General features: G+C 40.8%; 1 protein-coding gene across 19 annotated transcripts in view; it reads right to left on the reverse strand.

Moving 5' to 3' along the window:
• The window catches only part of DLGAP1 (DLG associated protein 1), a gene marked incomplete at both ends in the record, with an annotated part of 314,492 nt that overhangs the window by 248,937 nt on the left and 38,586 nt on the right, over positions 1 to 26,969 (reverse strand). For 5 of the 19 annotated variants that reach the window (XM_080821310.1, XM_080821311.1, XM_080821300.1 and 2 more), the window contains one exon: positions 8,086 to 8,199. The exons of the other annotated variants lie outside the window; for them this stretch is intronic. In XM_080821310.1, coding sequence (XP_080677436.1) covers positions 8,086 to 8,199 — 114 coding nt within the window. The remainder of the gene's footprint in view (positions 1 to 8,085; positions 8,200 to 26,969) is intronic. 19 annotated transcript variants of the gene reach the window in all.

A 26,969-nucleotide genomic window follows, 5' to 3' on the forward strand; every position in this document is an offset into this window, starting at 1 on the left:
TAATCTTTAAAACATCCTGTGTATTAGGAAAAATTAAAACAATTGGCTTTGATTTACTTCTGATTTTTCACATGCTAATAAGAATAAGAATTTTAAGAAATAATTTGAATAAGAATACCATTGGAAAGGAGAACAGTTTTATTTGAACTTTTCAATTATTTGTTTTCAACTGTTGTTTAAAATGTAAGAATCTTTCAGTTTTATCTCCACCCTCCTCACACCTTCCATCTGTACTGTCTTGTATAGAATCTCTCTTCTTCCTAAACCAGCTACATGGACTTCTCAATAACCTATTCTTTCTAAACCCCTCTTAATTTGTATTCATCTTCCATAGATCTGCTTAAAGCAGTCTTTAAAGGTTTCCAGTGATCTCATGAAAGCAAGTGGCCTTTTCTTAATTTAAATTTTCCTTGCCTCTGAATACACACACACACACCCCACCCCTGAAGAGTTTCTCTACTTACCTGTTACAGCTACTTATCTGAATTGTTCTTTTCCTCTTGCTTTGCTGGATCCTATTCTAAGTCCCCACTTGGGGGGTAGCATATAAGATAATGTTCTTAGTACAGTGCTCCTTCTTTTTCTACAATCATTTCCTTTGAATTTAGCAGAATACTACACTATGCTATACAGGGCTTCTTTATAATTTTCTCTTCAGTTCCACTTAGATTTTCTACTTCAACATGGACTCAACCTAGGATCTCATAACTCCTCCATTTAGTAAAAGAAATGCATAATGACCACTCTTTTTATCCATTAAGAAGCAACAAACAGTCCACGGTGCACAGAATACTGCACAGGGCTTAAAAAAAAAAAGAAACCAAAAAACAAAGGAGGCTGGTTTTTGCCCTTAATATGATTTAACAGCAATGAGAAGACAGAACATAAACACATTTGGGAACAGTTCCAAATCAACCCATCAGTACGTTTAAGATATGGTGCCATAAATGGAACATGCACCAAAGAGAGACTAGAAGTAGGAGTTATCAGTAATGGTGATGGGGAAGGAGTAGCCAGGAAGGACTCCCGGGAACTGTCCAAGTTTCAATGAGAAGGTTAGCAGGTATTTAATATTCTGATGCTAACTACTTACTGATTATCCAGCAAATAATGTATTCTTTCATCATTAACATTTAACTATGCGAAGGGATTTGCTTACAGGATCTTTTTTTATCAACGTAACAACTCTGCATAATTTTTCTCTGTATTTCTCAGATAAGGAACAAGAACTCAGAGAACTTAAGGAATTTGCCAAAGAACACACAACTAATAAAAGAACACATAATGGCACTGGCATTCAAAGCATTTTGGTTTGACTCCAAAGGTTAGAATTTACTTAACCTAAATTTTATGATTAATAATATATGAATTTTTAACTCAGAAGCATTCATAAAATTGTTCACAATGACATATACACATATTGGACACAGGTTCCTAAATGTTATAGATTCCAGAAAGTGAGAATAGATGTTTCCCTAAAAACAGAATAAAGGGGTTGGTGGGTGGCTCAGCATCAGTTAAGCATCCAACTCTTGATTTTGGCTCAGGTCATGATCGCAGGGTCATGAGGTCAAGCCCCATGTGGGGACACATAAGTCTCAGCTACAAAGGTACAGAGTTCTAACCTGGTTCCCTTGGCCACTGTGTGATACTGTTTCTCTCTTTCTGGGCTATGATCTGTGGCACCTACAGAACCAAAGAGCTGTAGTCCCATGCCGCCTTGTAATCCATTACATCTGATCCACTTGCTATTTGTTGATCATGGTAATAACAATGCAGAGTTTCTACTTTTTTAGCTGAAAAGCATCAAAATCACTATAGCAACAAGGAAGATTTCTTAGTGAAATCATAGATGTTTAGAACAGCCTTGTTTTCCTTCAGATGGAAGGTGACTCACTGAAAAATATGATCATGTTCAGAACCTCATTATTGGCTTAGCAATTACATTTTATAAATTACGTTGGTACAGCTGAGGGTCACAGATGATGCATATAGCACTTGGCCATTTCTTGGTACTGATTCACAGTTCATAAATAAACATTGGTCTCTGGAATATGTCAGAGACTAAGGACAAACTTGTATGTGGTCATATCAATTATGAAATGAAACATAGCAAATTTCTGTTTGGATGTTTTTCCCAAAGTTATTTTATGGTAGGAACTTGGGCTTGCACTAACAATGGGTTGCAACGGTTGCTAAGGGAACCAGCTATAAAGTATTTAATCTGTATACCTCTCAATGAAACTGTTTTTAAATGATAGAAGCTAAGAAGTTGTATGGAATGGGATTTAAAAATTAATGCATTATTCAAACACCTAAAGGTAGCCTACAAGATTACCTATACAATAATACAGAAATCAGTTCTAGGAAAAATGTAAAGAAACAGAAAATCAAGATCTTGGAGAAGAAAAATAGTGTCTCTGAAGTTCCTATGACTGAGCCAGAATTTTTATTCTGACCCTTTTAAACTCTAAAGCAAAAGGGGAGACTGACCAGGTGCATAGTTTTCTAAGAAGGCACGCCAATTTGTAAGGGGCCTGAGTGTGAAATGTTACTCCCTTTTAATTGGAAAGAGCAGAAGATCATGGGGCACAGCTACTATTGTGATCTAGCCAAAAGGTGATACGTCTTTCTGCCCCAGTTGCACAGAAAGAAGAAAATTTGGGGGAAATTTGGGAAAATTGGGGGAAAATTTGGGGAAATCCAAAGAAACAATTAACCTTACAGCTGTCTGAGAAAGTCTTCAGTATTACTGGTCCTGGGAGTTTGAGAAGTCTTATTAAGGAAGGGAAGCTGGAGCAAATAGACACTTGTTGGTAATAGGCCAGCCAGATGTCCTTCTTGTCTGCACCAACCTTAGAGGTGGTTGGACGCAAAATTTTTAAAGAAACAATTATAAAATCAATGTAATAAATGTTAGATTTAACAGTAACTATAAATTAGAGAAAAAAGGATTATTTGCTTTTTAATGCATATGTTTAAGCATTAAATTCCAATAGAGAACTTTATTTTTGATCAAACAAAATGATGACTAGAGTGCATTTTTCTATTTCAGAAAGAACCAGTCTATAACTTAGACCACATGTCACAGTTCAGAATTACGGAAGGCTTGCTTCTGACCAAAGAATGACCATAAGCAAGTGCTAGCACCCTCTATTTACAGGATGAGGATGTTTTCTTAACTGAAAGAGTGCATGGACACTGAATGATGGGTCATTCTAATCACAGCTGTAGTCTATTCAGTTACAGAACAGGAGATAATGCAACATGACATGCTTGCATTTTCTCAGTCTCCTTGCGCATCTCTCTTTGCCTCTCTCCTTCTTCCCTCACATCTGCAAGTATTTTTTGCTTGTTTCTTTTCCAGTCATGGTGTGGGTGCCAGGAATATATGGCAGTGAACAGTACAAACATGGATCTCATGCTGTGGAGCAGACATTCTAGAACCAGTGCAGGAAGAGATACATAATAGTCAAGCATGCAAATCAATGAACATGATAATTTCAGCATAAATGGAACTAGGAAAATAAGATGGGCTAATGTAACAATGTGGCTGGAAGGGGACTCCTTTAGCCTGTTCCTCAGAAAAGCCACTGGAAAGCAATAATATTCCCGAGGAGATCTGTTGACCAAAGGAGCCAGCCTAGAGGAGAGCTGGGAAGAGCTCTCAGGCTAAAGGATCAGCCAGTGCAGAGTCTCTAGAGTAAGACTAAGCTTGGGAGGGGCATCTGGGTGGCTCAGTGGGTTAAAGCCTCTGCCTTGGGCTCAGGTCATGATCTCAGGATCCGAGGATCCAGCCCCCTGTCGGGCTCTCTGCTCAGCAGGGAGCCTGCTTTCCCCCACCTCTCTCTGCCTGCCTCTCTGCCTACTTGCGATCTCTGTCTGTCAAATAAATACATAAAATCTAAAAAAACAAAAACAAAACAGAATAAGCGTGTGAGTGAAAATGCCAGAATGACTGGAGAGTACCCAGCAAGGGGAAAGTGATACAAGGAGAGGCCAGGGGTGCAGGGCCAGGTCATATAGGGTCTTATAAGTCTGTCTCAAATCTTCCTGCCAGGCTGAACTCAGCAACTGTAAAGCTCCCTCTGACTGCTCCAGAGTAAACTGATCTTTTTAATGAAATCTATAGCATGTATCTCTACATGAGGGGTCAGCAAACTGCAGCTTACGGACTAAATCCAGCTCGCCATCTGTATTTGTAAATGAAGTTTTATCGGCCCACAACCCTGCCCATTCATTATGCACCGACTCTGACTGGTGTCAAGTTACAAGGGCCGAGTTATAGAGTTATATGGTCGGGTTGGACACTCTATGGCCCCAAGCCTAATCCACATCTTCCTTCTGTGTACTTAATGTGCCTAATCACACAATGGCATTTATAGGCATTACTTGTTTTATGTATCTTTGTGTCATCTCTCTAATTACTTGGTAAGCTCACTGAAATGGGGGAAGCAGTATTGCTGGGGGCTCAAAGATGTGAGCTCTGCATCTAGACTACCCAAGTCTAAGATCCTGCTGTGTCAGAAACTAGGCATATGCCTCAATTTCCTTGTCTGTTTCCTACCCCATAGAGAGTTAGGCATGGATTAAATGGGGTAATGCCCACAAGTGCACAGGGAATGCTCAGTAAACGTCTTTTAGGGGAGCTCTGCCCTATTGGTATAGCACTCAGGCACTCCTTCATGATGGATGACATTAGCTTTCCAAGAAGACTCAGATGCCTGCTTCCAATATTCTTCCTCAAAGGAGGAGCAGAAATAATTGAAATATAGTAAGTAAAAACATAAAGTCCTAATAGACTATCTACTTCCATCATTTTTAAGTGACAGTTCCCATCAGGAAGTACTCCCAGCTGTCTGTCCTGGGGTCTCATCTCTATTCTGCAGGACCAAGACGGGAGCCTATAGCCTTTAGGTCACCAGAATCTTGCCTGGCTTCCCAGTGATTGAATCCCAAATGCCTCCTTTCGGTTCACAAAGCAGAAAACCTGGGGGGGAAAGCCTCCCTGGGAACTGTGTTTGTATTTAAAGGGTTGTTTGTTTGTTTGTTTGTTTTAAAACCCAGATGTATGAGAACTGTCCAGACCAAGAGTGGGAGTTAGGGGACCTCTGGACTGCATGAAGTTTCTGCTCCGTGCAGCTCTGAGTTACAGAGGCGCGGGAGAGGCTGAAAAGGTAAGGGGGCGGGGCAAGCTTTTTACTGTTTATCTGGCTATTTCTAGGGCCTAGTACATTGCCAGAAAGGGAATAGGTTTCTGGGTAAATGTGATACTAGGTGAATAAATGAATTCCAATTCGAGCTTTACTTTCACTCAATGTGTGTGACCTTGGATAAGTCACTTTATCTCCTTGATTCAGTTTTTCCATCTCTAAAATGAGGATGACAATAGATAGATAATGAATAGAAATTATGTGTGTGAATATAGTTTGTGAACTTCCAAGGACCACTAAAATCTGAGGAAAACATTAGAAATCTGTCTCTTCATGGCTACTTTTAAAGTATGGCCAGCCATAAATAACTTGGGGATTAAAAAAGCAGTGGCATTTTAGCTGACCATCTTCTACTCATTAAAGCAGATGTTCTAGTATAAGAATATAAGCAGATGGAATATATATGTTATCCTATATAAAAATATAAAAATTTCAAACACAAAAATGTGTTTCTGTCTCTTTTAGGATCTTTGAAAGTAGACTGTCTTCTGGTGCTGCCAAATATTTTCCCCCCTTCAGGTTTCTCCAAACTCAGCTGAAAGAGGATCACACTTATTCTGGTTGATCCATGAGCAAAAGCTATGATAAGCTAGGGGCCCTTGAAAAATCTTTCCCTTGGGGAACTCTTTAAAGTTATATGATCCAAGATGATACCTTCTGTTCTGAGGGTCTCAAATATTTTGCTGATTTTTGGGGGGGGGGTTATCCCCACTTGGTTAACAAAGTTTCCATTTTGAATAGACAAACTATCCTTACTTTGACCTATCTGCAGCCTTCCTCTAGTATCCAAATGCCACATTATCCTGAGTCTAAGCTACTAATGCAAAACTCTCAATATTTTTTTGTGCCACTAAGAAATCAATGCCACCAACTAAACTCTGACTCTTCCTAGATTATATGATTCATTCCAATATCAAAGATGCTAAAATGAGAAACATACATCTTAGAACCAAACACCTTTTAAAGAACATGTGTGAAAATAAGAAATGGATATATTCTAGGGTAGAAAGCATAGAACTTAATATTCCTATTTAATAGTGACCAAATTAATAATAATAATTAGCATTCATCTGTGCCATGGTTTTGCAAAAAACCTAAGCTCACATAATGTCTTATCATCTTTACAACTACCTTGAAGGATAAGAAGAATTATTATAATCTTAACTAGTCAAATATAGAAATTGAGGTCTGAAGAGCTTAGTAGTTGGCATAGGATGACACTATACCCAAAATAGGGTCTACTCTTCACAGAGAGTGATTCCCCTTCTCCCCCTGTGTTCAGATCTTGGCTGTCTTTTGAGTCACAGTTGTTATTTAATGGTAACCTAAAGAATACATATTTCAGGTAAGGAAAAAAAAAACCCCTCCCTATGGTTTTAAGATCTGTCTGGAGGAAAAAAATGTTAATAAAACAAAGGAAGGATTACAAGCCTCCTTTAAGTAGAAGTTACAAGAAATACTATTTCAGACATGAGAAGGCTTACTTTTAAAAGGCTCTTCCACGGGATTTGGGGTTTCAGTCCCCCACTTTTGCTGGGCTGCAGTCAGTAGAGTGTAACTACATGTAGAGAGAGTCAGACATATTGTGCCAGTGATGGTCTGAGAGATGATGGCTGGGAGATGAAGCCATGTGTGAGTGAGTCCTGGAGAGCGGATTATCTTGAGATGGGAGGTTGGATGGTGAGGTTTGGAGGGATGAAAATGCGTGAGATTTTGGGAAATCTGAGAGCCACAAAAGGAATGCAGACCCTTAGAAAGCTGGGACAGCTGAAATGGAGCATATATCCTGAAATATACCAGGGGAGGCCAGTGCACTTCTGTGAGCAGTTCTGGATGGCAAAGGTTTAGGGAGGAAGACCTCTAAGGCTGAGGTGGGACTTAAAGTTCTAATTTTTCAGGAACCAGAGAAGCGGGGAGAAAAAAAAATGTAGGCATTTTATCGATGAGATGGGAATAAAGACAACATAGCAAGTTACAGCAGTGATTAAAATGGTAGCCATCGGTAAGAGGTTGATCTTCGCAAGGCTACTCCTTGGCAGCTGTTGATCTCTTCAACAATTGAGTGTTTCTCTTAAAGCAACCAGGTAGATGAGGGCGCTTGACTGAGGGCGCTGAGGAGATCAACAGACTTGGTCTTACCTGAGCTCGATGAAGAAGGGTAAATACAAGGAGGAAAAACTGTATTTATGAAAGGAGAGCTAGGGATCTGATATTTACAGAATAATCTGACATTTCTGGGATAACCTCAGAGGGCTGGAAGAGGTATCTATGTTACATGAATACTTCCAGCAGTCCGATGAGATGGGCATTAACTCTGTCCATTTTACTGCTACAAAACTTAGACTCAAAAAGCAGAAATGACTCTCAAGGTCATAATAACGAGTAGGAGTCTGGCTTTGTCTGACATCAAAGCTTTAATGTCACCCTGCCTCTGATGAATGGACGTTGATTAAGTGACTGAACAAAATAAATGGGGGGGAGGGAAAGGGAGGGCATGTTCCCATTCAACTGTACTTTATTTCTAAAATAAACATAAAATGTAACTATTGAAATCAGCATAAATATTATCTTGTCACTAATTTGCCAGCACTGTTGAAGAGGGTTTAAGATAAGAAGTAAAACAGAATTTGCTCTCTCAGTGTTTACTGGTGCCCTTAGCAACTGCTGTTGTCGGACAGTTGGGGGGGGTGGAGCTAGAAATCTTGAAGGACAACCAAGTCTTTCAAGGATGGCTGTGGGGGGCTGCATGCACCCCAGTGGTAAGGAGGCTTCCCCCTGGATTTCAAGTGCCTGCCTACAACTTGTTACAGAAATGGCGTGAATGTCTCTGCCTTCTAAGCACTTTTAGTGAGCTCTCAGATTCCCTACTCACTCGGGTCCTTTGCATCTTCTTTACAGCGGGGAGAACTGCTTTTCTGCTCCACACAGCTTTCAACTTGACAAATGCGACTTGGCATAAATGTCCCTGTAGCCTTTTAAGCTTGCTCTTCTCATAGCAAAAGCAGAAAAAAAGAGCAAGAATAGGAAAATTACAATTACACGACGTGCAGATCCCAAGGTCTGATTGGTGTTTTCCAATCAGATTTCCCTGGCAACCGCCCTTTCTAACTCCCCACGAAGCCCGAAGGGGGTGCAAAGCTTAATTTGCTTCAGATTGCTTAAAAATGACCTTTTAAGGACAAGAGTAAATACCTACCTCTTTTTAAATAAACCCTTCGCTATATCTCCCTCCAAATAAAAATGTTTCAGCATTCTTAAACAAAACTTTGTAAACAGTACTATGCAATAGTGATTTTGTCGCTGTGATCCTATGGAATTATTCTCACCCACCAACATTTATAGGTGTCTACAGGGTACTTAGCACCATAGTAGGTGCTGGGTAAATATACCAAAAGCATTTTATAAAACACAGTCTCTGGTGTCAAAGGGGTTTATAAGTTTTAAGTGATTGGGCAAATCTGGGAGACAGATGAAGGAAAATGGAAAAATAGCTTTAAAACAAGTCAAGCTGAGTGAAGTATTTCAGTACCTTTGATTCACCTACTGGGTTTGTACTTTGTTCTTTAAAAATCTTCTTCCCTGGTGGTTAAACCATTCTTTAGGAGTTGAATGTCTATGTGTGAAGTTAATGGGTGCCACTGAGAAAAGGCATTGTGGGAGAAATGTGAGGGGCAAGGTCTGTGACCCCTCAAAGTGGTCCATGAGCCTTTAGGGGCTGGTAGAAAATGTTAGTGAGGTGACAGCTGACACCAAAGGGGCTGCTGTCTGTCGTGAAGATGCCTTGTGATTTCACATCAAGAAGTAGTAACTAAGATACCACATTCTGGTGTAATGTGAGGACAGGGGAGAAAACTTAATTTTCCTCACTGTCCACCCTGCATTTTGACTGTAGTGGACATCAATGGGTTTTACGACCCTGGTTCTAATTCTGGTTCTTGTAGTCACATCTCCGTGATTTTGCTTTGGAGAACCCTTCCTCCCCAGAAGGAAACACACTTGAGGTCCATGTGTCTCAGGAGTAGCACAGCAGTTGGCTCAGTCAGTCAACACATCAAGTTCCCCAGTTGCCTTGCCTGGCTCAGGGCTGAGCGTGTGATCTAAGCCTGCTCAGTAAGCAAGCATCTCAACCTTTGCTTGGAATGCTGAGTGGAAGATACTTCCTCTCACATTCAGGACATCCACAGTAAAGTAATTAGCCTTAGGACTTGCTGGTAGCCATTTTATAATCCCAACACACAAACCGTATCTCATATGATACAAAACCCTAGTTGTTATTAACCCCATTGCAAAGATGAGAAAATTGAGAATTTGTGCTATTAGATAACTTACACTAAATCGTACAGCTAGTAAATCATATTCAGAATCAAAGGGCAAGTTTGTTTCAAATTTCTATGTTCTTTTCATCATATTATTCTGCTGTCTGTAAGTTTCAAAGCTTAGCAATTTTCCATTAAACATGAAACTCAAGCATTAAGTTACTGGGAGCTACAATGCTGTAACGTTTTGACAACTGTAACAGGAGGGAGGTTTAGGTGCTTGAAAGAACCACAGAACACCCCTCATCCAGCAGTTACAGTTGGCTACAAGGTTTAGTGAAATATAAGCAAGAACATAAACATCCTAAAAGATAGCAAGATTAAAAACAACAGAGGGTTAGGTCTGTTGTAAGTATCTTACATTTATTTCCAATAACTGTAGAGGGGATAAGCTAATTTAGAGCCCTTTCTTATTTTTTAATGCAACTGTTCATTTCTCACATGTCTTTCTGGCGTACTGGAGGCATATCTGCTGGCTTGCAATGGCTGGGTGAGCCATCAGTGATGCAGTCATGCGTGGTGGCACCTGCCCACTATATTCCTGGTGATTTGTAGTTATGATTTCAAAAATTGAATTCCCTGAGGCAAGTATGAATTCTGTGTCCGGTGCTCAAAATCAGAGATGCGGGTAGATGGTTAGGGATCTTCCTGAAGTCTACAGAAGCCCAGATGTAAAAATACCATTCATCAATACTAAATTTTGGTATTGGCTAAAATCTTCTAAATCTCTCAGCAGTTCTGAGACCCCACTACTTGTCAATGTTTTTGAGTATGGATCTTTTCCCTTAGAACTTAAAGTCTGTTGACCTTGGAACAGCTAGTTTATATCAAATCAGGCATCTCTAGTATTAATACTTAATTTCAAAATTATAAGAATTTTAAAAGATATTATATATTAGAGAGAGAGAGCACGAGCAGGGGGAAGGGCAGAGGGAGAGGAAGAAGCAGATTCCTCACTGAGCAGGGAACCCAATTTGGGGCTTGATCTCAGGACTCTGGGATCATGACCTGAGCCAAAAGGCAGGCAATTAGCCAACTGAGCCACTCAGGTGCCCCCCAAATTACAAATTTTGAAATAGATTTTAGCAAATATTTTCCTTTAGTTTACCATTAAGTTTTGGGTTACTAAGTTTCTCAAATGGGCCATAAATTATTACATTTGTGAACCATTAACTTAGCTATTTGGTGTCTATTAGAAAAAAAGAATATTTAAGAAGAGATACACCTCAAAATTTCCTGCCCCCCCCCCTTTTTTAATCCCTCTTATCTGATTACTAGTGCACCTTGGTGCTGTTTGGACTTTTTACTCCAAGTCACATTCATGACACCTAAAACTGTACTGTACTCAAATGAGTCAGAACAGAACCTCTTCTTCATGAATACTGTTCATTCTAACTCAATGAAACTATCATTTTTCAAATTATGTGAACGTAGTTCTTGACATCTAGAAAGAATGGGATGATATTTTGGGTGTCTTTATGCACATGTGTAATACAAAATTCCACTTTCATAGTTACCAAATGGGGAAATGGCTTTTTGAGGATTTGTACTTTAAGGCTATATTTCGACCCACTTCTGCTAGGCAGCATGATACACCAATGGGAGTTTTCACACAAACATGTGCACAGACGAGTATGGTACATTCAGTAACTATCTGAACCAGTATTTCCAAACTAGCCCAGGCTCCCTTGAAAGGAAATGTCCCAAATGGAGTATTCATGATAGAGTTTAAGATGAGGTTTCTTTTTTTTTTAATTTAAATTTAAATTTTATTTTTAAAAATTTATCATTTTTTAATTGATATATAATGTATTATTTGCCCCAAGGGTACAGGTAGGTGAATCATCAGGCTTACACATTTCACAGCACTCACCATAGCACATACCCTCCACAATGTCCATAACCCAACCACCCTCGCCATACCCCCAACTCCCCCCAGCAACCCTCAGTTTGTTTCATGAGATTAAGAGTCTATTATGGTTTGTCTCCCTCCCGATCCCATCTTGTTTCATTTTTTCCTTCCTTACCCCCAACAATCCTCCTGCCCTGCCTCTCAAATTCCTCATATCAGAGAGATCATATGATCGTTGTCTTTCTCTCATTGACTTATTTTGCTCAGCATAATACCCTCTAGTTCCATCTACGTCGTTGCAAATGACAAGATTTCATTTCTTTTGATGGCTGCATAGTATTCCATTGTATATATATACCACATCTTCTTTATCCATTCATCTGTTGATGGACATCTAGGTTCTTTCCATAGTTTGACTATTGTGGACATTGCTGCTATAAATATTCGGGTGCACGTGCCCCTTTGGATCACTACATTTGTATCTTTAAGGTAAATACCCAGTAGTGTGATTGCTGGATCGTAGGGTAGCTCTATTTTCAACCTTTTGAGGAACCTCCATTCTGTTTTCCAGAGGTGAGGTTTCTTAGACCAAACTTCATTATGGTGTTCCCTTCCTTTCCTTACTGGTTAAGGTGGAGTTAAAAGTATCATTTCTTTTGTCTCTTTCACTTTAAAAGCATGTATTCATTTATTCAATGCCTATTTATTGAGCTTATTATTGTGAAACAGGTGCTGCTTTAGGTACTGGGGATACAGAAGGTGTAATGAGGAAGGAGGAAGACAGGCATGAACAAGTAAAGTATACGTTAGATGGTGAGCTGTACCACTGAGAAAAGGAAAGCACGAGAGAGGAGCAGGGTGTACCCATGGAAGAGGGAAGGTGGAGGGATTTGCAGTGCTGCAGAGCATGGTCCCTGGAGGCCTCACTGAGGAGGTAACCTTGAGTAAAGATCGAATGGGGGAGGGGATCAGCTAGGAGATCTGTAGGGCAAGTGCTTGGAGCAGAAGAGTAAGAAAGTCCTGCTGGGAAGACAGGCCTGCCATGCTACCTTGCCGAGGCCCAGCAGAGCAGGGGAGTGAGAGCAGACAGAAGGTGAGCACAGAGTGGTGATGGGTGGGCATGGGGTCTAGGTCACTGGGCCTCACAGGCCGTTGGAAGGGCTGTGGCTTTTCCTTGGAGAAGTAGAAATAGCTCAGAGGTTCTGATGAGAGACATGACCGATCATAGTTTAAAAGGATCACTTGGCTTGCTGAGTTGAGGTTGCTAGAAGGGATAAGGTAGAATCTGGGGAAGAGTTTGGAGGCTCACACACTTATCCAGACTGGAATTGAAGGTGAGGAATGGTGGTAGCAGAAGAGGTAGGGAGAAGATAGAGCCCGTAGGCTTTTCCACAATGATTTGGACATAGGAGTTGAGAGTAGAGTAGAAAAAAGTCAAGAACGACACCACGATTTTTGGCATGATCGGCTGGAGGGATTGAATTCCCAGTAGCTGAGATGAGAGACCCTAAGGGAGGTGTGGACTGGGGTGACAAAGATGAGTTCAGTTTGGGACAGATTAAGTTTGAGATGTCCACGAGACATCTAAGTAGAGAGATTAACTAGGGCCCTGGTTATGCAAGGCTGGGAGTTCAGGCTGCAAAAGCAAACCTCATATGGTATTTAAAGCTCAGAAAATGACTGACATGACCAAGAAATAGGTACTGGTAGGAGAGAAAAGTGACCCAAGAACTGTGCCCGTTTGGCATTGACCCAACCACAGGAGATGGGGAGCTAAGGAGGAATGAGTGAGGGATTCTGGGATCAGTGAGGTGTGTTGTCCTAGAAGCCAAGTGAGAAGTTTTTCAAGGAGGGGGAAGTAATGAACTGCCACAGGGATTTTTCCCTGGTCTCAGTCTCATGGGGCACTAAATCAGCAACATTCATTGACCCTTTAGTCATTAGCTGCTTCATACAAAGGATTCTGCTGTTCATTAATTAGCTTTATCTTCCCAGCAAGATGCAAGCTTCTTGAGAGCAAAGCTTTTGTTTTCTTCTTTCACTCTCTCTAGAACAGTAGCTTTTAAACAGGTTTTGACTCTGTTTCACAGTAACGGATACACCTTCCTTTGGAAACCAGCATATGTGCATATACAACTGAAAGAAAGAAAGAAAGACTTAACCTCTCTGAGGCCATGTACTCTATATTCTTTTTTATTCTCTTCTATTGTGTTCTATTTAATTAAAAATGATGTTGTTTGCGACCCATTGAATTGATTTCATGAACCACTAATTGGTTGCTATCATTGGCTTGAAAAGCACTGTTTTTAGAGCATCTGGCACAGAGCACGGTCACGTTCATTATTAACCAGAGGACAATGTGAATCATCTTTGTTTTTCCCAGAGAACCTCCTGTACAGTAAATGTTTAATATGTGCTTGTTGAATGAATGGATAGCTTTGAGACCCTAAAACAATACTTCCAGAATTGAGCTCTCTGGCTCTTTGTCACTTTTACTTCCGCTGATTGAAATTATGTAGAAGATTATTTCTTAACAGCTCTCCAACTTCAGGATGAGGACAATAGGAGCGTCCTTTTTGAACAGGCCCCTGTGTAGCTGAGAGTCAGAGAAGGCACTAGCCAGGGGTGGGCATGCCTAAGCCTATGGAGGGAGTCCCTCAGTTGGGTTAGGACAAACCCTGCGAAGCCAGCTCAAGGCAGCCTCAGGGCTGAAATGCCTTTGCATGTTTTTGGTATATCAGCCTCTGAGGGCCAGGAGCGGTGGGATTCAAAACATTTTTAAAAGCTAAAATAAATAAATATTTTTTAAAAAAGGCTTTCATTCACCTTAGAACAATCCAGCCTTTTTATTTGAATGGATGCAGTATTTGATGTCCATATGAAACGGATGTCATTTAGGTAATGTTTCAGTGCTTCTGCATACAATACTCCAACAGAAGTGTCACAGAAAAAAATGGAATATTTTCTTACCAGGTAATTCTTACCCAGGTAGTTTTTCCACTTACAGGGAAAGAGCATGGTGCAAGGAATATAGGATAGCGTTTGGAATCAGGTAAACGTGGATTCAAATTTGACTCTACTACTTCCCAAATGTGTGATTTTGGTCCAGTGACCTTCACATCTTTTAACCTCCATGTTCTCAAACACGATGAGGATAGTAACACATGTATCAGGAACTAACTACAATGACATAAATGATGTAAAAATGCATATAAAATTCCTATTAGATAAAAGCTTGTTTTTTGGAATTCAGAAGGTATTTTCATGTAGAAATCATGTCATCCATGTTGGTTAGATTCCCTCATGGGGCCAACCCCTACTGCCTGTTTAATTCATAACAGAGCTGGACCATGATGGAGGAGTACGAAAAGGTTTCAAGGCTCTTTCAGCTTCGGGGTGGAAAGGGGGTTGGGATGGAAAAGATCAGTCAGTGCACTTGAGAAAATCTCCAGAGGCTGGTGTGTAAGGGACAGTGGATCTTTCTCAGAGGAGAACAGAAAAAAAAGAGATTTGTTTTAAAGAACTTGCTTACATGGTTACAGCGGGCAGCAAGTGTGAAATCCGTAGGGACAGCTGGTGGTCTGCAAACTTAGGCAGGAGCCGCGTGGGTCTTGAGGCAGAATTCCTTCTGCTCTAGGAAGCCTCAGCTTTGTTCTCAGGCCTTTCAACTGATTGGATGAGCCCACATTATCGGGGGTAATCTTGCCTTAGAGGCAACTGATTGTCGATATTAGCCATATTTACAAACTTCCTTCATAGTGACACCTAGATTTGTGTTTGATTAAATAACTGGGGACTCTAGTCTAGCCAGGTGGCCACACAGAATGACCCATCACAGATGGAGACTCAAGTGGCAGCCTGTGGGGTAGTGGGCACGGAACTCCAGAGGCAGATAGGGCCCCCCTGAGTGCTCACTGTTGTACAGGTTCTCTTCAGCTGTGAGCTGTATATGTTAGCTGGGGCCAGAGACCTAAGTGTAAGTACCAAGGTCTGAATCAGCTGTTCAGAAAATCCACACAGGCTGTCGGAGCAAAGAAATGCTGTGTGGAGCAGAGTGCCCGAAAGGTGCATTCTCTTTAATAAGACAAAATAAGTCATTCTCAATTTAATTGACAGGCTTTTAGGAGCAGGGAAGCCATTTACAAAATGTTTGTTTTTTTGCTGCCAGATGAACAAGAAAATCAAGTCACCTGAACCATTGCACCACATGAAATAAATAGGAGCTTCAGATCCTTTATTTAAGCCCTTCTACGATCTTAGAGACCAGGAATTCCATAATGACCTGCCTTAATGAAACAAATATAGAGCTAACCTAAAAAGATGAAGATTTACTCTCACAACCTGCATATACTACTAATAGTACACTATCATAATATTTTCAGACCATTTATTTACAAATCTGGCTCACCCACCAATCCGTAAGCAGTTTGAGAGGGGGGAGGATCTCATTTGTCTGGCAGAAACCACGTCTTGTTCCCATCCACATACCCAGTTCCAAGCAGAGTATCAAGTAAGACATAAGAGAATAAGATAAAAGAAAAGTGCTCATGAAATCTTTTATTCTATCACCTGAGATATTCCTGACATATTAAATAGTTGAGAAGTAAGTAAATCTTTAGAAGTAAGTAAATCTTTAGAAGTAACTAAATCTTTAGTCCTGGATTTTTCTCCACCAACGGCACGGAAGAAATGTGCCATCCAATGTTGGCAAGTAGGAGGGCCCACAGTGGAACAGGTTGTGAGGGGACCTATCTGTGAAGACGCTGGGGGGATGGGTGTAGTATCTGCGGTGGGTTTGGCGGGGGAGAGGGGTGGACATATAACCAGCATCCACAGGAGAAGCTGTGGTGGCCTCCAGGGAGCTGAAGTTGGATGTTTCTGTGAAGGTCTCCAGGGCGCCGCAACCACATTCCACAGCAGGGTTGTTGGAACTCCACTAGGCCCACACAGACCCATCACCTGACCGTGGCAGGACCAGTCAAGCAGAATCCTAAAACTGTCATCTCCCCCAGTGTATGCTACAACACACTTCATGGATCACACATCCAAAGAAGTGCTTCATGGGAGAGGGTTCCAAGATGGAAGAGGTTTGGGAGGTACTCTGGATGGCATTGTTCTCTTAGAGAGCTGCCGTCCGTATCAGCATCATAAAGATCACAGGATGTCTGCCAATAAAGAAACGTGATTATGTCACTAGTTTCTCAAATTCTATGCCTTTTCTTCAGCTGAAGATAGTTCACATCATGTTTTAATAAATATCATCATTTATACATGAAGAAACTGACACCCAGAATGTAAATTACTGCTTATATGGCTAATTAAGTGGCAGAATTGGGCTAGAATTCAGATCTCTCTCTTGGACCTGGGTTTCAGCTCCATTACATTGCAATTACTTATCTATCCCCTGGACTCAACAAAATGAAAAAAAAAAAATGGTTAAGCTAAATGAGTGCTTTTCACAGTTTGTAAAATGGTTCAGATCTCCCTCTCTGGATATAGAGAGGACAAATGGAGGGTGGTCTTCATGCGTGGAAGGGAAGAGCCATAACCAGACCCAGGCTGTGGGAGCTTACACTTTATGTCAAGTCTATGTCATCGGTTTCACTCCAGAAATCTGTGCAAATGAAAGACAGTAACAGAGAAATGAACATAGCATTGATCTATAAGGATCTATAAGGATAGGTATGTGTCACACGGCTTGCATTTTCTATCATAAACCTAGATCATGCCAACCCTTTTTTTATAGTAAAAACTGTAATGAGGTAAAAATGTCTTACTCAAGATGGTAAATGATTATCTTTGGATATAAAAGAATCTCTGCGATGGCTCGCACACCCATTATCCCTTCTATTGCCAAACACTGACTACAATCCAGTCTTTGGTGTTTCGTCTCTCACACATCCATGAACACACAGGCAGAATTCATACTCGGGGAGGATGTTTACCCTATGACAGAAGTTGCAAATTACCTACAGATAGTAACAATGCAGATATATTTCTTTTGAGAAGGGCTTTTTTTTTTGGCCTTTTTTTTTCTTTCTTTATCTTTCTGGTAATAAGTCAAACTGACCTGATTCAGGTTCTTCAGATGTTCACACCTCCCCTAGTAACAATGCCGGCTCTCTGCTGTTCACACACCCCTCACTATTGCTGGTCGAGTGAGCCCTTAACCTCCCACTCAAGTTGGCAATTGTGCAGAGTAAAAAATTTTGAATTAATAGCAAAATATTAAATTAAGCTCCAGTTATGATATCCCATTTGACAAAAATATGTTATTTTTGTTTTCCTGAAACAGATTTGGACAACAGCCAGAAAACGAAACAAAACAGAACAGTTTTGTGTCAGAATGTCTGCAGGGAACTTTTTCCTCTGAGGACATAGTTCTTAAATTAGAAAAAAAAATTTTTAAGCGGCTTCTTACTTTCTACCTCAAACCAGTCAAAGGTTCCTGGTATCACCGGAAGTCTGAAACATAGAGAATACTTTCTGGGGATGGGAGTAGGAGGCAAGAAAGGGAGACCCTCCCCACAAACCACTGAGGTAGAGAGAGTAACACTACTTTCTCCCTGGTACACCCCCCATCTGGCAACTTGGATTCCTTCTCTAGTTTTGTTCAAGGCGCTCCTAGATGTAAATTTTGAGCTGATTTCAGTTGTAAGAAATATATGGGGGATAAAGACAATGGAAACTCATAAGTGATTTTTCCTCTCTGGGGTTTCTGAGGGATGGGTTTTTGAATGACAATCACCTAAGTAACAATTGATTTTTTTGGGGGGGGGGCCCAATTTTGTAGAAGGCATAATATTCTTGAATTTTCTATGAACGGAGAGATACATTTATTCATTTTGTTTTAATTTCAAAACATCTTTCCTTTGTTCTTATGCCACACAGAAACCAAAAGGAGACATAAAAGTTGTGTCTGGGAGGCATTTGGTTATCAGGAAATATTTAAGTCAGAAGTTTTCCCACGTGGGATCAGTAAAAGTGGACAGAAACTGGCTCATCTGACCTAATTCCCCTTTGGAGCATTATCATAGGCTGGTTCAGAAGGATTCAATTCAGATGAATTTCAGTATCTTTATTCAGGTACTTGAGATAGATTTATAAAGGTCGGGTACCTACGTGTAAAAACCCTATTATAGTATGAATTTAATTAACAACAAAACATTCACAATCCATTCCTAGAGAAGTTGATGATATGAACAAAGAATTGACTGAAAGACTGAATGAATAACAATAATTTATTCAGCTGACAAATGAGTATAGAAATTTATTTACTGGGTGATTTCTTACGGCATTGTTTGGAATAGCTAAAACCATGATAGTGAATAACATTACCCGCGATGTATTGTTAATATGCCAGTCCCTCAAATGTTAAAATGTAGTAGACTGTGGTCTTTGTGAAGCAGGGATTTTTTTTTTTTTATTCAGTTCTGTATTAGTGTCTGGAAGTGTGCCTGGCACATGGTCTGTGAGCATTGAGCATTTGCTAAAGAAATGAACACTCCCCTATAATAAAGCATTTTCCAGTTATTAAAAAGAATGGGGCGATCTGTATGTACTACCATGAAAAGAAGACCAAACATATTATAAAGTTTAAAAGGGCCAAGTGCTGAACAGTAACTTACTGTATGATACCAGGTTGTTAAAAAGAAGGAAAGGCAATGCGTGTGCATATTGTGTTTGACTACATGCATAAAATATCAGAAGGAAAATGTTCAAATGATAATGGTGGTGGTTCCCTTTTGGAAGTAGGAAAGGGGAGCTGGGAAGCAGAGGGCTTTTACTTTTAACTCTATATCGTTCTGTACTGTCAGTATTTTTTTCAGAATTAACAAATACAACTTTTATTGAAAAATAAATTCTGTGGAAAAACCCCAAATCCATTTTAAGAAATGAAATCTATGAAATACCCCATAATTTACAAGTCGTTTAGGTCTGTTTTTTAGAATTTGTGTTGTCTTTACAGTATCTCAGTCCACAAATATTACTTTGTCACCTGCAAAGAAAACCCAAGGAACAGGGTTTTCACCGGAAATCGATGAAAGAGTGTGTGTGTGTGTGTGGGGGGGGGGTGGGGATCAGAAACTGGAATCATTAAAGAGCCATTACTAAGGAATATATTTTGCTTTCCTAGCTTTTCAGCTTGGGCTAGAGTTTTATATTCGAAGTTAAGAAAATGTACATGTTCCTGTATGCAGAAATCCGTATGTTCAGTGTCAGTCTGCGGCACTTACTTTCAATGAGATAAAACAGCTTATTTAAATGTAGAATTTTCCCATTGGGTTTAGACGACTCAGCTGGTTACCCAGCAGCATTCTGCTTAAAAATAGATGGGATGACATTTGTGGGTGTTTTTTTTTTTGTTGTTTTTTTTTTTTTAAATACCCTTTGGAGAAAGAAGCAGAACTCTAATGCCACATTTACCATTTATGTTATATAAGAAAGACAAGTTTTATGTTAGGAGGAACTTACATGAATTATTCTCCTTTCTAACATATAAACTCTAGCACTTTTGGAGCCCATCACCATCATTGGATGTAGAAGGACATCTCATCTGCGTTTTACTTTTCGGTGACTGTAATTAATTTAATGGAAGCCCAAACATGGACGGAAGGAGTTTCTTAGAATTGCAGATGGAGACTTGTCTCTCGGTTCACCCTTCTATTTTATGTATTTCCCCCCAACGTTCCTTCAGCGGCTATCTACTCTGTATCAGCCTTGAGGCAGCCACTGTGGTTATGAAAATGCATATCAAGGTGATTTTGACTACATTTTACCTGACTTTATAGACCTATTTAATAATGTTTATACCAACCTGCCAAAAATAGGAAGTGGTTAATATCAGCCTTAAACCTGCTGTCATACGATTTCACAGGGTCTAGAATAAGAATTAAAATAGGTTGGGCTGAAAATATACTGTCATCCAAAATTTCAAACTGAATACATGTACAGGAGAACTATAGTCAATTAAGGTATGAAATATGAAAATCAGTGTTCCAATCTTGGTAGCATTGCTGATGGCCAAGAATTATGACACCAGGAGGAAATGAAACCAAATGCATCACTTTCCCACCCAGAAAAATACACCTGTCGTAGAATTCTAGAGATTTTCTTTATTTTAAAAAAATACATGGGAGGAGGAAATGGCCTTTATTGGGTAATATGAAAGAGGAAATCAGGTCTGTGTGAGAGCATGGTGCATATTATTACCATTAAACATTTTTATCCTTAGTTTTTATAGATGTTTTCTCTGAGTACTCATAAAAGGTAATGGGATTAGATTCTCTTTGTTCCCTTCTCAAGCGTCCTCCCGACTCTGAATGCTGTCACACAGATGGCAGGTGAATGGTATCTGCCCAGCGAGGGGGCACTGCACTTTTTCACCCCTCCTGTTATGTGACTCGAATACCTGGCCTGCTCCATTTGGGGCTTGCCACCTGCTCCTCCTCCCAGGTAGCACACTAACCTGACGTCATCGCGGAGGGTGGTCAGGTTAGAAGGAGAAAGAGTCCTCAACCGCACATTCTTTCATCTCCCCTTGGAATCTACCTCTCAGAGGTAGCCTAAGTAGCTCTCCTACTGGACACGTTGTTTCATCACTATTGTATTTTCCTTTTCTTACACTCTGTGAATGCTTTTAATGGTTTCCCCCACTCCCACCTCACCAGAGCAGGGATTTTTGTGTTTTCTTTTGAATAGCATGGTATGGTTAATTCTGAGTGCCCCCTGGCATTCTGTAGAAGTGATAAATACTAATGGTGAATGAGGAAGTAGGCTCTCGAAGCCCTGGGGCTGGCTGTAGGAGAATTCAGAATGCAGTGGGGGGTGGGGGGGGATAAATCAATTTCTACCACAAAGGCAAGATTTAGCCTCTCATTAGATCCAGCTGCTACATGTGAAAAAGTGTGTTAATAAAATGGCACAGGGGTTTTGTGAGGGGGTGTCAAGCATGTGGACTAGGCTTTCAAGATATGTTTTCCATCTTCTTTCCAATTTGGGGTGTTATGATGTAACAGGATTTTGGAATCCAAGCATATGTTGTTTTCTTCCTTTTATGTTTAAACCTCCACTATAATGAATTAACTCTCCCTCCTCAATAACTTCGAGTATTTATTTCTTTTCTATAAAAATGAAGCACTTAGACATATGGTGAAATTTAGGTATATCCCCTTTTATGACTCTGTTCTGCTCTATTTGTATGTGATTTTTGACTCGGGTATGAATATATTAATTTTGGCAAGCAAGGACATTATTAATCTTATACTTTATATAAACATAAACTCTTTGTAAACAAAAATTTCAAAAACACCAAACTTTTAAAAACATTAATTTACAATTTTCTTTCTTTCTTTTTTTTTTTAAGATTTTATTTCTTTGTTTGACAGAGAGAGAGCACAAGCAGGGGGAGTGGGAGAGGCAAGGAAGTCTCCCCACTGAGCAGGGAGCCCAATGTGGGGCTCGATCCCAGGACCCTGAGATCATGACCAGAGCCAAAGTCAGATGCTTAAGCAACTGAGCCACCCAGGGACCCTTATAATTTTGTTTTAAGAAAGCAAAATATCCCAGATTATCAAGTCATATGCAGTGAGGAATGCAGCAAGTACTAACCACTTTTTTCTCTTTCTAGATTCCATGATAGTTTGGAAAAGAGACATTTTTCTTTTTTTACCCAGCATGTTACTAGTTGATGACATCTCATTTCTTAGCAATTTAAAATAATGTAGATTAGGATGGAGCCATGGAATTAAAACTGGGGAGGGAAAGAGGCAGAGGGCAGAGAGCATAGCCACCCATCTGTGGTAAGAAATCTTCAGTGAATGGGTAAAAGAACAGAGTTTTCCTGGCATTTTAGTCCAGCAAAATCACTCTCCTTCCACAAGCACGGGACTTGCTTCTAGTGTAATGAAAGCGAGCAAAAATATAACCAGGCTACTTGACCTAAGGAAATCCCAAGATGCTAGTTGCGCTTTTTTCAAGGCAGCTTTTCTTTTAGCTACTCCTCAGTGTCAGTCATACCGATCAGGGTCTTACCGTAGCTATGAGATATCCCATTGGGTGGTTTACAAACAAGTGTGACTAGAAATGCTCCACAGTTGTCAAGCACAGTAACGGGGCATGTTTGGTACGCATGTATGTGTCACCTACAATGCCTGGCACTGTGCCTTCCACACACAGGAAGTGTTCGTGTTCCCATGGCACATACTTCCTGTATATGAGAAGTGGAGGATTTCACAACCACCCCACCACCCCCACCCCCGCTCATTACCTATTTGGTAATGAGCCACCACTTTCTCTGTTCAGAGTAATGAGTGAACTCTTAGAGCCAGGTTATTAACTATGTCATTCTAAATTTACTAAATATTTCAGATGGATGTACAATGAGGACAAAGTAGTTTATGATTTGTCCCTGAGACTTGGGCATACTAATTGCATCTTTTGAGTGGGTTGCTTGTTGTAGGCAGATGCTGTACACATTCAGTCACTTCATAATATCTTAGTGATTTATTCACTTTCCATAAGGTCTTTTTATTCTAAATGTGAATGCGACATGTTTTACTACCGCTCTTGTTATTTATGTTTGTAATAAAAAGATAACAGTAGCAACCATAAGTAATAGTGGCATCCATTGCACATGATAACGTTATCTTTTTTTAAGAAAACCCTTGTGGGTGGCTCAGTTGGTGAAGCACCTGCCTTCAGCTCAGGTCATGATCCTGAGGTCCTGGGATCGAGCCCCAGATCTACTCCTTGCTCAGCGGGAGTCTGCTTCTCCCTCTGCCTGCTGCTCCCCTTGCTTGTGCTCTCTCTCTGACAAATAATTAAAATAAAATTAAAAAAGAAAACAATTGTGAATTTTAGACAGTTTGTCCTCGAATGCAAAAGGCAATAGGTAAAAATCAACCTGTGGTTTTATTAATCAGGTTCCCTTTAACACGATATTTTATTTTCCTTTTGTAGCCTGCCTTGATTTAAAAAAAAAAATCATGTCATAAAGGAGATGACAAATTCAGTCTGGAAGGTGGAGACAATCTGTTCTTAAATTTTAGATCAGATATTGAGTTGTCATTTGAACTATACAAGGGATAATAGAGGAATTAATACCCACATCATGCACGGAGAAGTTCTGGTGTTACCTACTTCTGTAATTCCTCACTTTCAAGAGAACTGGGTGGAAGCCCTTCCTTCCTTTAGACACTGACCCTGGGGTTCATAAATTTCATTATTTTCTTTATCTCATGATAACTCTGCCCATAGGGCACATTTAGTGAATCAATTCATCCATCCATTCATTCACATTTATTTTTTTGTTCTTGAAGCCCCCTCAAATCTTTTTTTCCTTGTTCCCACCTTTATTGAGATATAATTGATATATGATAAGCATAGGTTTAAGGTATATAACATATTGGTTTGATACATTCTATATTGCCACATGATGAACACCTAGCTTTATCAAACACCTCATCCCATCAATTAAATAACCCCTCCCCCCCTTTTTTTGGGGGGGGAGAATATTTAAGATCTACTTTCTTAGCAACCATTCACATTTCTTGAATGCTTCCTACCTGTCAAGCTCTGTGGGAGCAGAAGATGTGGAATCAACAGACTGGTATATGCCCCCCAGGGATCTCTCTGTCTACAGAGGGGAAGGGGGAATCAGTGGGTAGGGAGGGGGAAGCCACAATCATTTAAGTGTGGTTACAGTGAAGTGTGGAAATTGCTAGCAAATACATACTAGATAGTGCAATTAACATGAAAGCTGGTTCAAGGAGGTCAGACTTCATTTGAGACTTGAACGATGGGCAAGATGTTGCCGGTGGGGCCCAGAGGCAGAATCTTACAGGAGAGGAGGGATGGCATATGGGCAGCCATGGCTGTGTGAAAAGGCACAGTGCGTTCTGTAGGAAATACCAAATTATGTACAACACGTGGAGATTCCAAATGAACTCACTTCCCTCCGGCCTGCATCTCTCTGGGCATGGCTAGAAACAGAGGAAGTGGAAGACCCTCGGTCGCCTGCTAATAGTCTTGCCTTGGCTTCAAACACAACAAATCCTTTTCAGAATTCCTTTCCTGGGATTGTCATTTTCGATCAGGAATATGGCATGGAGAACACTAGAAAATGGCTCCTTTTGTTTTGTTTCAGGGACACAGGTTTTCTTTCCCAAATCCACATTTCCTCCCTCCCTCAGTGTGCCTGGTAGCCCAGAGAAAGTCCCCGCATCAGCCTTTCTTCATAACTGATCACTCTTGCCTGAACAGGCCATCCCACCATCTGCCTTGCCGCCCTCCACTAGCACATACCCCTGGTCAGCCACCGGCCGTCACTCCCTTCTCCGCAAGACCTCACTTCTGTCCACGTCTAAACTCTCCACACGTGGCTTCACCCGTTGCCCTTTTCCTTCTGGCCCCTCTCGGACACACGGCACTGCGGTACCTCCCACCACACACTGAATACTCAGAGGGCCTCTCCACCCCACATGTCAGCCTTTGTCATGTCGTTCTCCTTATGTGACCAGCTCATTGGGAGTCATCTTTCATTTCCCAAATATCACCATTGTCTTAGCTTCCTCAGGCTGCCGCTTCAATGACCACAAACTTAGTGGCTTAGAACAACTCACGCTTATTCTCTCCCAGTTCTGGAGCCAGAAGTCCAAAATTGGTTCACTGAGCTGAGACCAGGTTCTTGGCAGGGCCGAGTTCCCTCGAGAAGCTCCAGGGGAGAACCCATTTCATTGCCTTTCCACCTTCTAGAAATGTAATCCTTGCATTACTCAGCTCAAGGCCCTCTCCTCTGTCCTTAAAACCAGCAGCATAGCAAGCATAGCACCTTCAAATCTCTCTTCTGCTTCTGTGGTCAGGTCTCTCTTTCCTTCCTCTTGTAAGGATACTTACAATTACATTAGGGCCTACCCAGATATGCCAGGATAATCTCCCGTTCCCAACTCCCTTGACTAATCACATCTGCAAAGCCACATCTGTCACAGAAGGTAACATTCATAACTTCCTGGGATTGAGATATGGCCATATTTGGGCTGTTTTATCCAGATACCTCAACCACTGACATTGTCATCACATTGAGTACTTACTCTGGTGAGCGAGGTGCCATTATTATTATTATTATTTTTAAAGATTTTATTTATTATTTGACAGAGAGATCACAAGTAGGCAGAGAGGCAGGCAGAGAGAGAGGAGGAAGCAGGCTCCCTGCTGAGCAGAGAGCCTGATGTGGGGCTCGATCCCAGGACCCTGAGACCATGACCTGAGTTGAAGGCAGAGGCTTAACCCACGGAGCCATCCAGGCGCCCCACGAGGCACCATTATTATCTGTGTTTTACAGATGAAGAAATTGAGGCCCAGAAAGGCCCAGGACAGACAGATAGAGACATGGTAGAAAGCGGGTTCTAACCCAAGCCTGTCCAATCTGAAGGCATTTGCTGTACACACAATACTGAATCACCTCTCGCATTTTGGGACTGTGTGCATCCGTGTGGTGGTTTGGATCACAAACCACCACAAAATGGATTGTTTCCCGGAGACTGTATATGTTCTCTCTCGAGCTATGCTTCTGGATATTTCTTCCACAGAGAGCACTGCTAATTAAGCAGCTGGGAGGTAACAAGAAGAAATGGGCTTTTCCCATGAAGGACCAGCGGAAGCTCCCTAAGTAGTCTGCCATCAGGCTGCAGGGACAAGCATTAAGGCACAACTGAGCTCAGGAATAAGCTCTGTCCAAAGAATAATCATAGAGTAGGACCAGAAAAACGTACATGTTGAAAAGGACAAGGGACTACTGTGAAGAAAAATAATGCATTGAAACAAAGTTCTTCATATTAGGATATAGCTCATTGCATCACATTTATTTATCTTTCTGGATATTTTTATAGCCTATAATAAAAACATTAGAATAGCCTCAAATTGGGTGGCTGGGTGGCTTTGTCAGCTAAGGGTCTGACTCTTGATTTTGGCTCAGGTCATGATCTCAGGGTCGTGAGATCGAGCCCCACATGGGACTCTGTGCTGGGTGTGAAGCCTGCTTTAGATTTTCTCTCCCCTTCTGCCCCTCCCCATACTTTCCCTCTCTCCCTCAAAAAAAAAAAAAAAGCCCCCCCCAAAAAGGACAATGGAAATGAAACAGAAATAAGAAGCCCAGTTATTCTCATTACGGAGAGAGCAAGAAAGGCAGAAAACCCTGCATACATAGGGCCTGTAGAAAAAAGCTTGAGAATAAAGAATATGGTACAAAGAAAGTTACTTTCACATTAACGATAAGGAAAAAGTACATTCAGAGCAGACTATTGGATGTTGGAAAGCCAATGAATAATCCATAATTCATCTCTAAGCTTAAAATGTTTTCTCACTTGAAGCAGGCAGTTGACTGTGGGCAGAATAGAAAGAGCTGGCCCCTAGAATCAGAGTGAGGGGCCCATACCTTAATATCGGACTCATTTATGGCAATCGGAGCCTCGGTGGTCTTATTTATAAAATGGGAATAAGAACAAGAAGACTGAAGAATTGATGAGAACTGCGTTAGCACAGTGCTTTGTGGGAACGAGTAACATAAAGAATCAGAATCATTGCAGTTGG

Source organism: Martes martes, assembly GCF_963455335.1.
Source record: "Martes martes genome assembly, chromosome: 13".
Classification (NCBI taxonomy): domain Eukaryota; kingdom Metazoa; phylum Chordata; class Mammalia; order Carnivora; family Mustelidae; genus Martes; species Martes martes.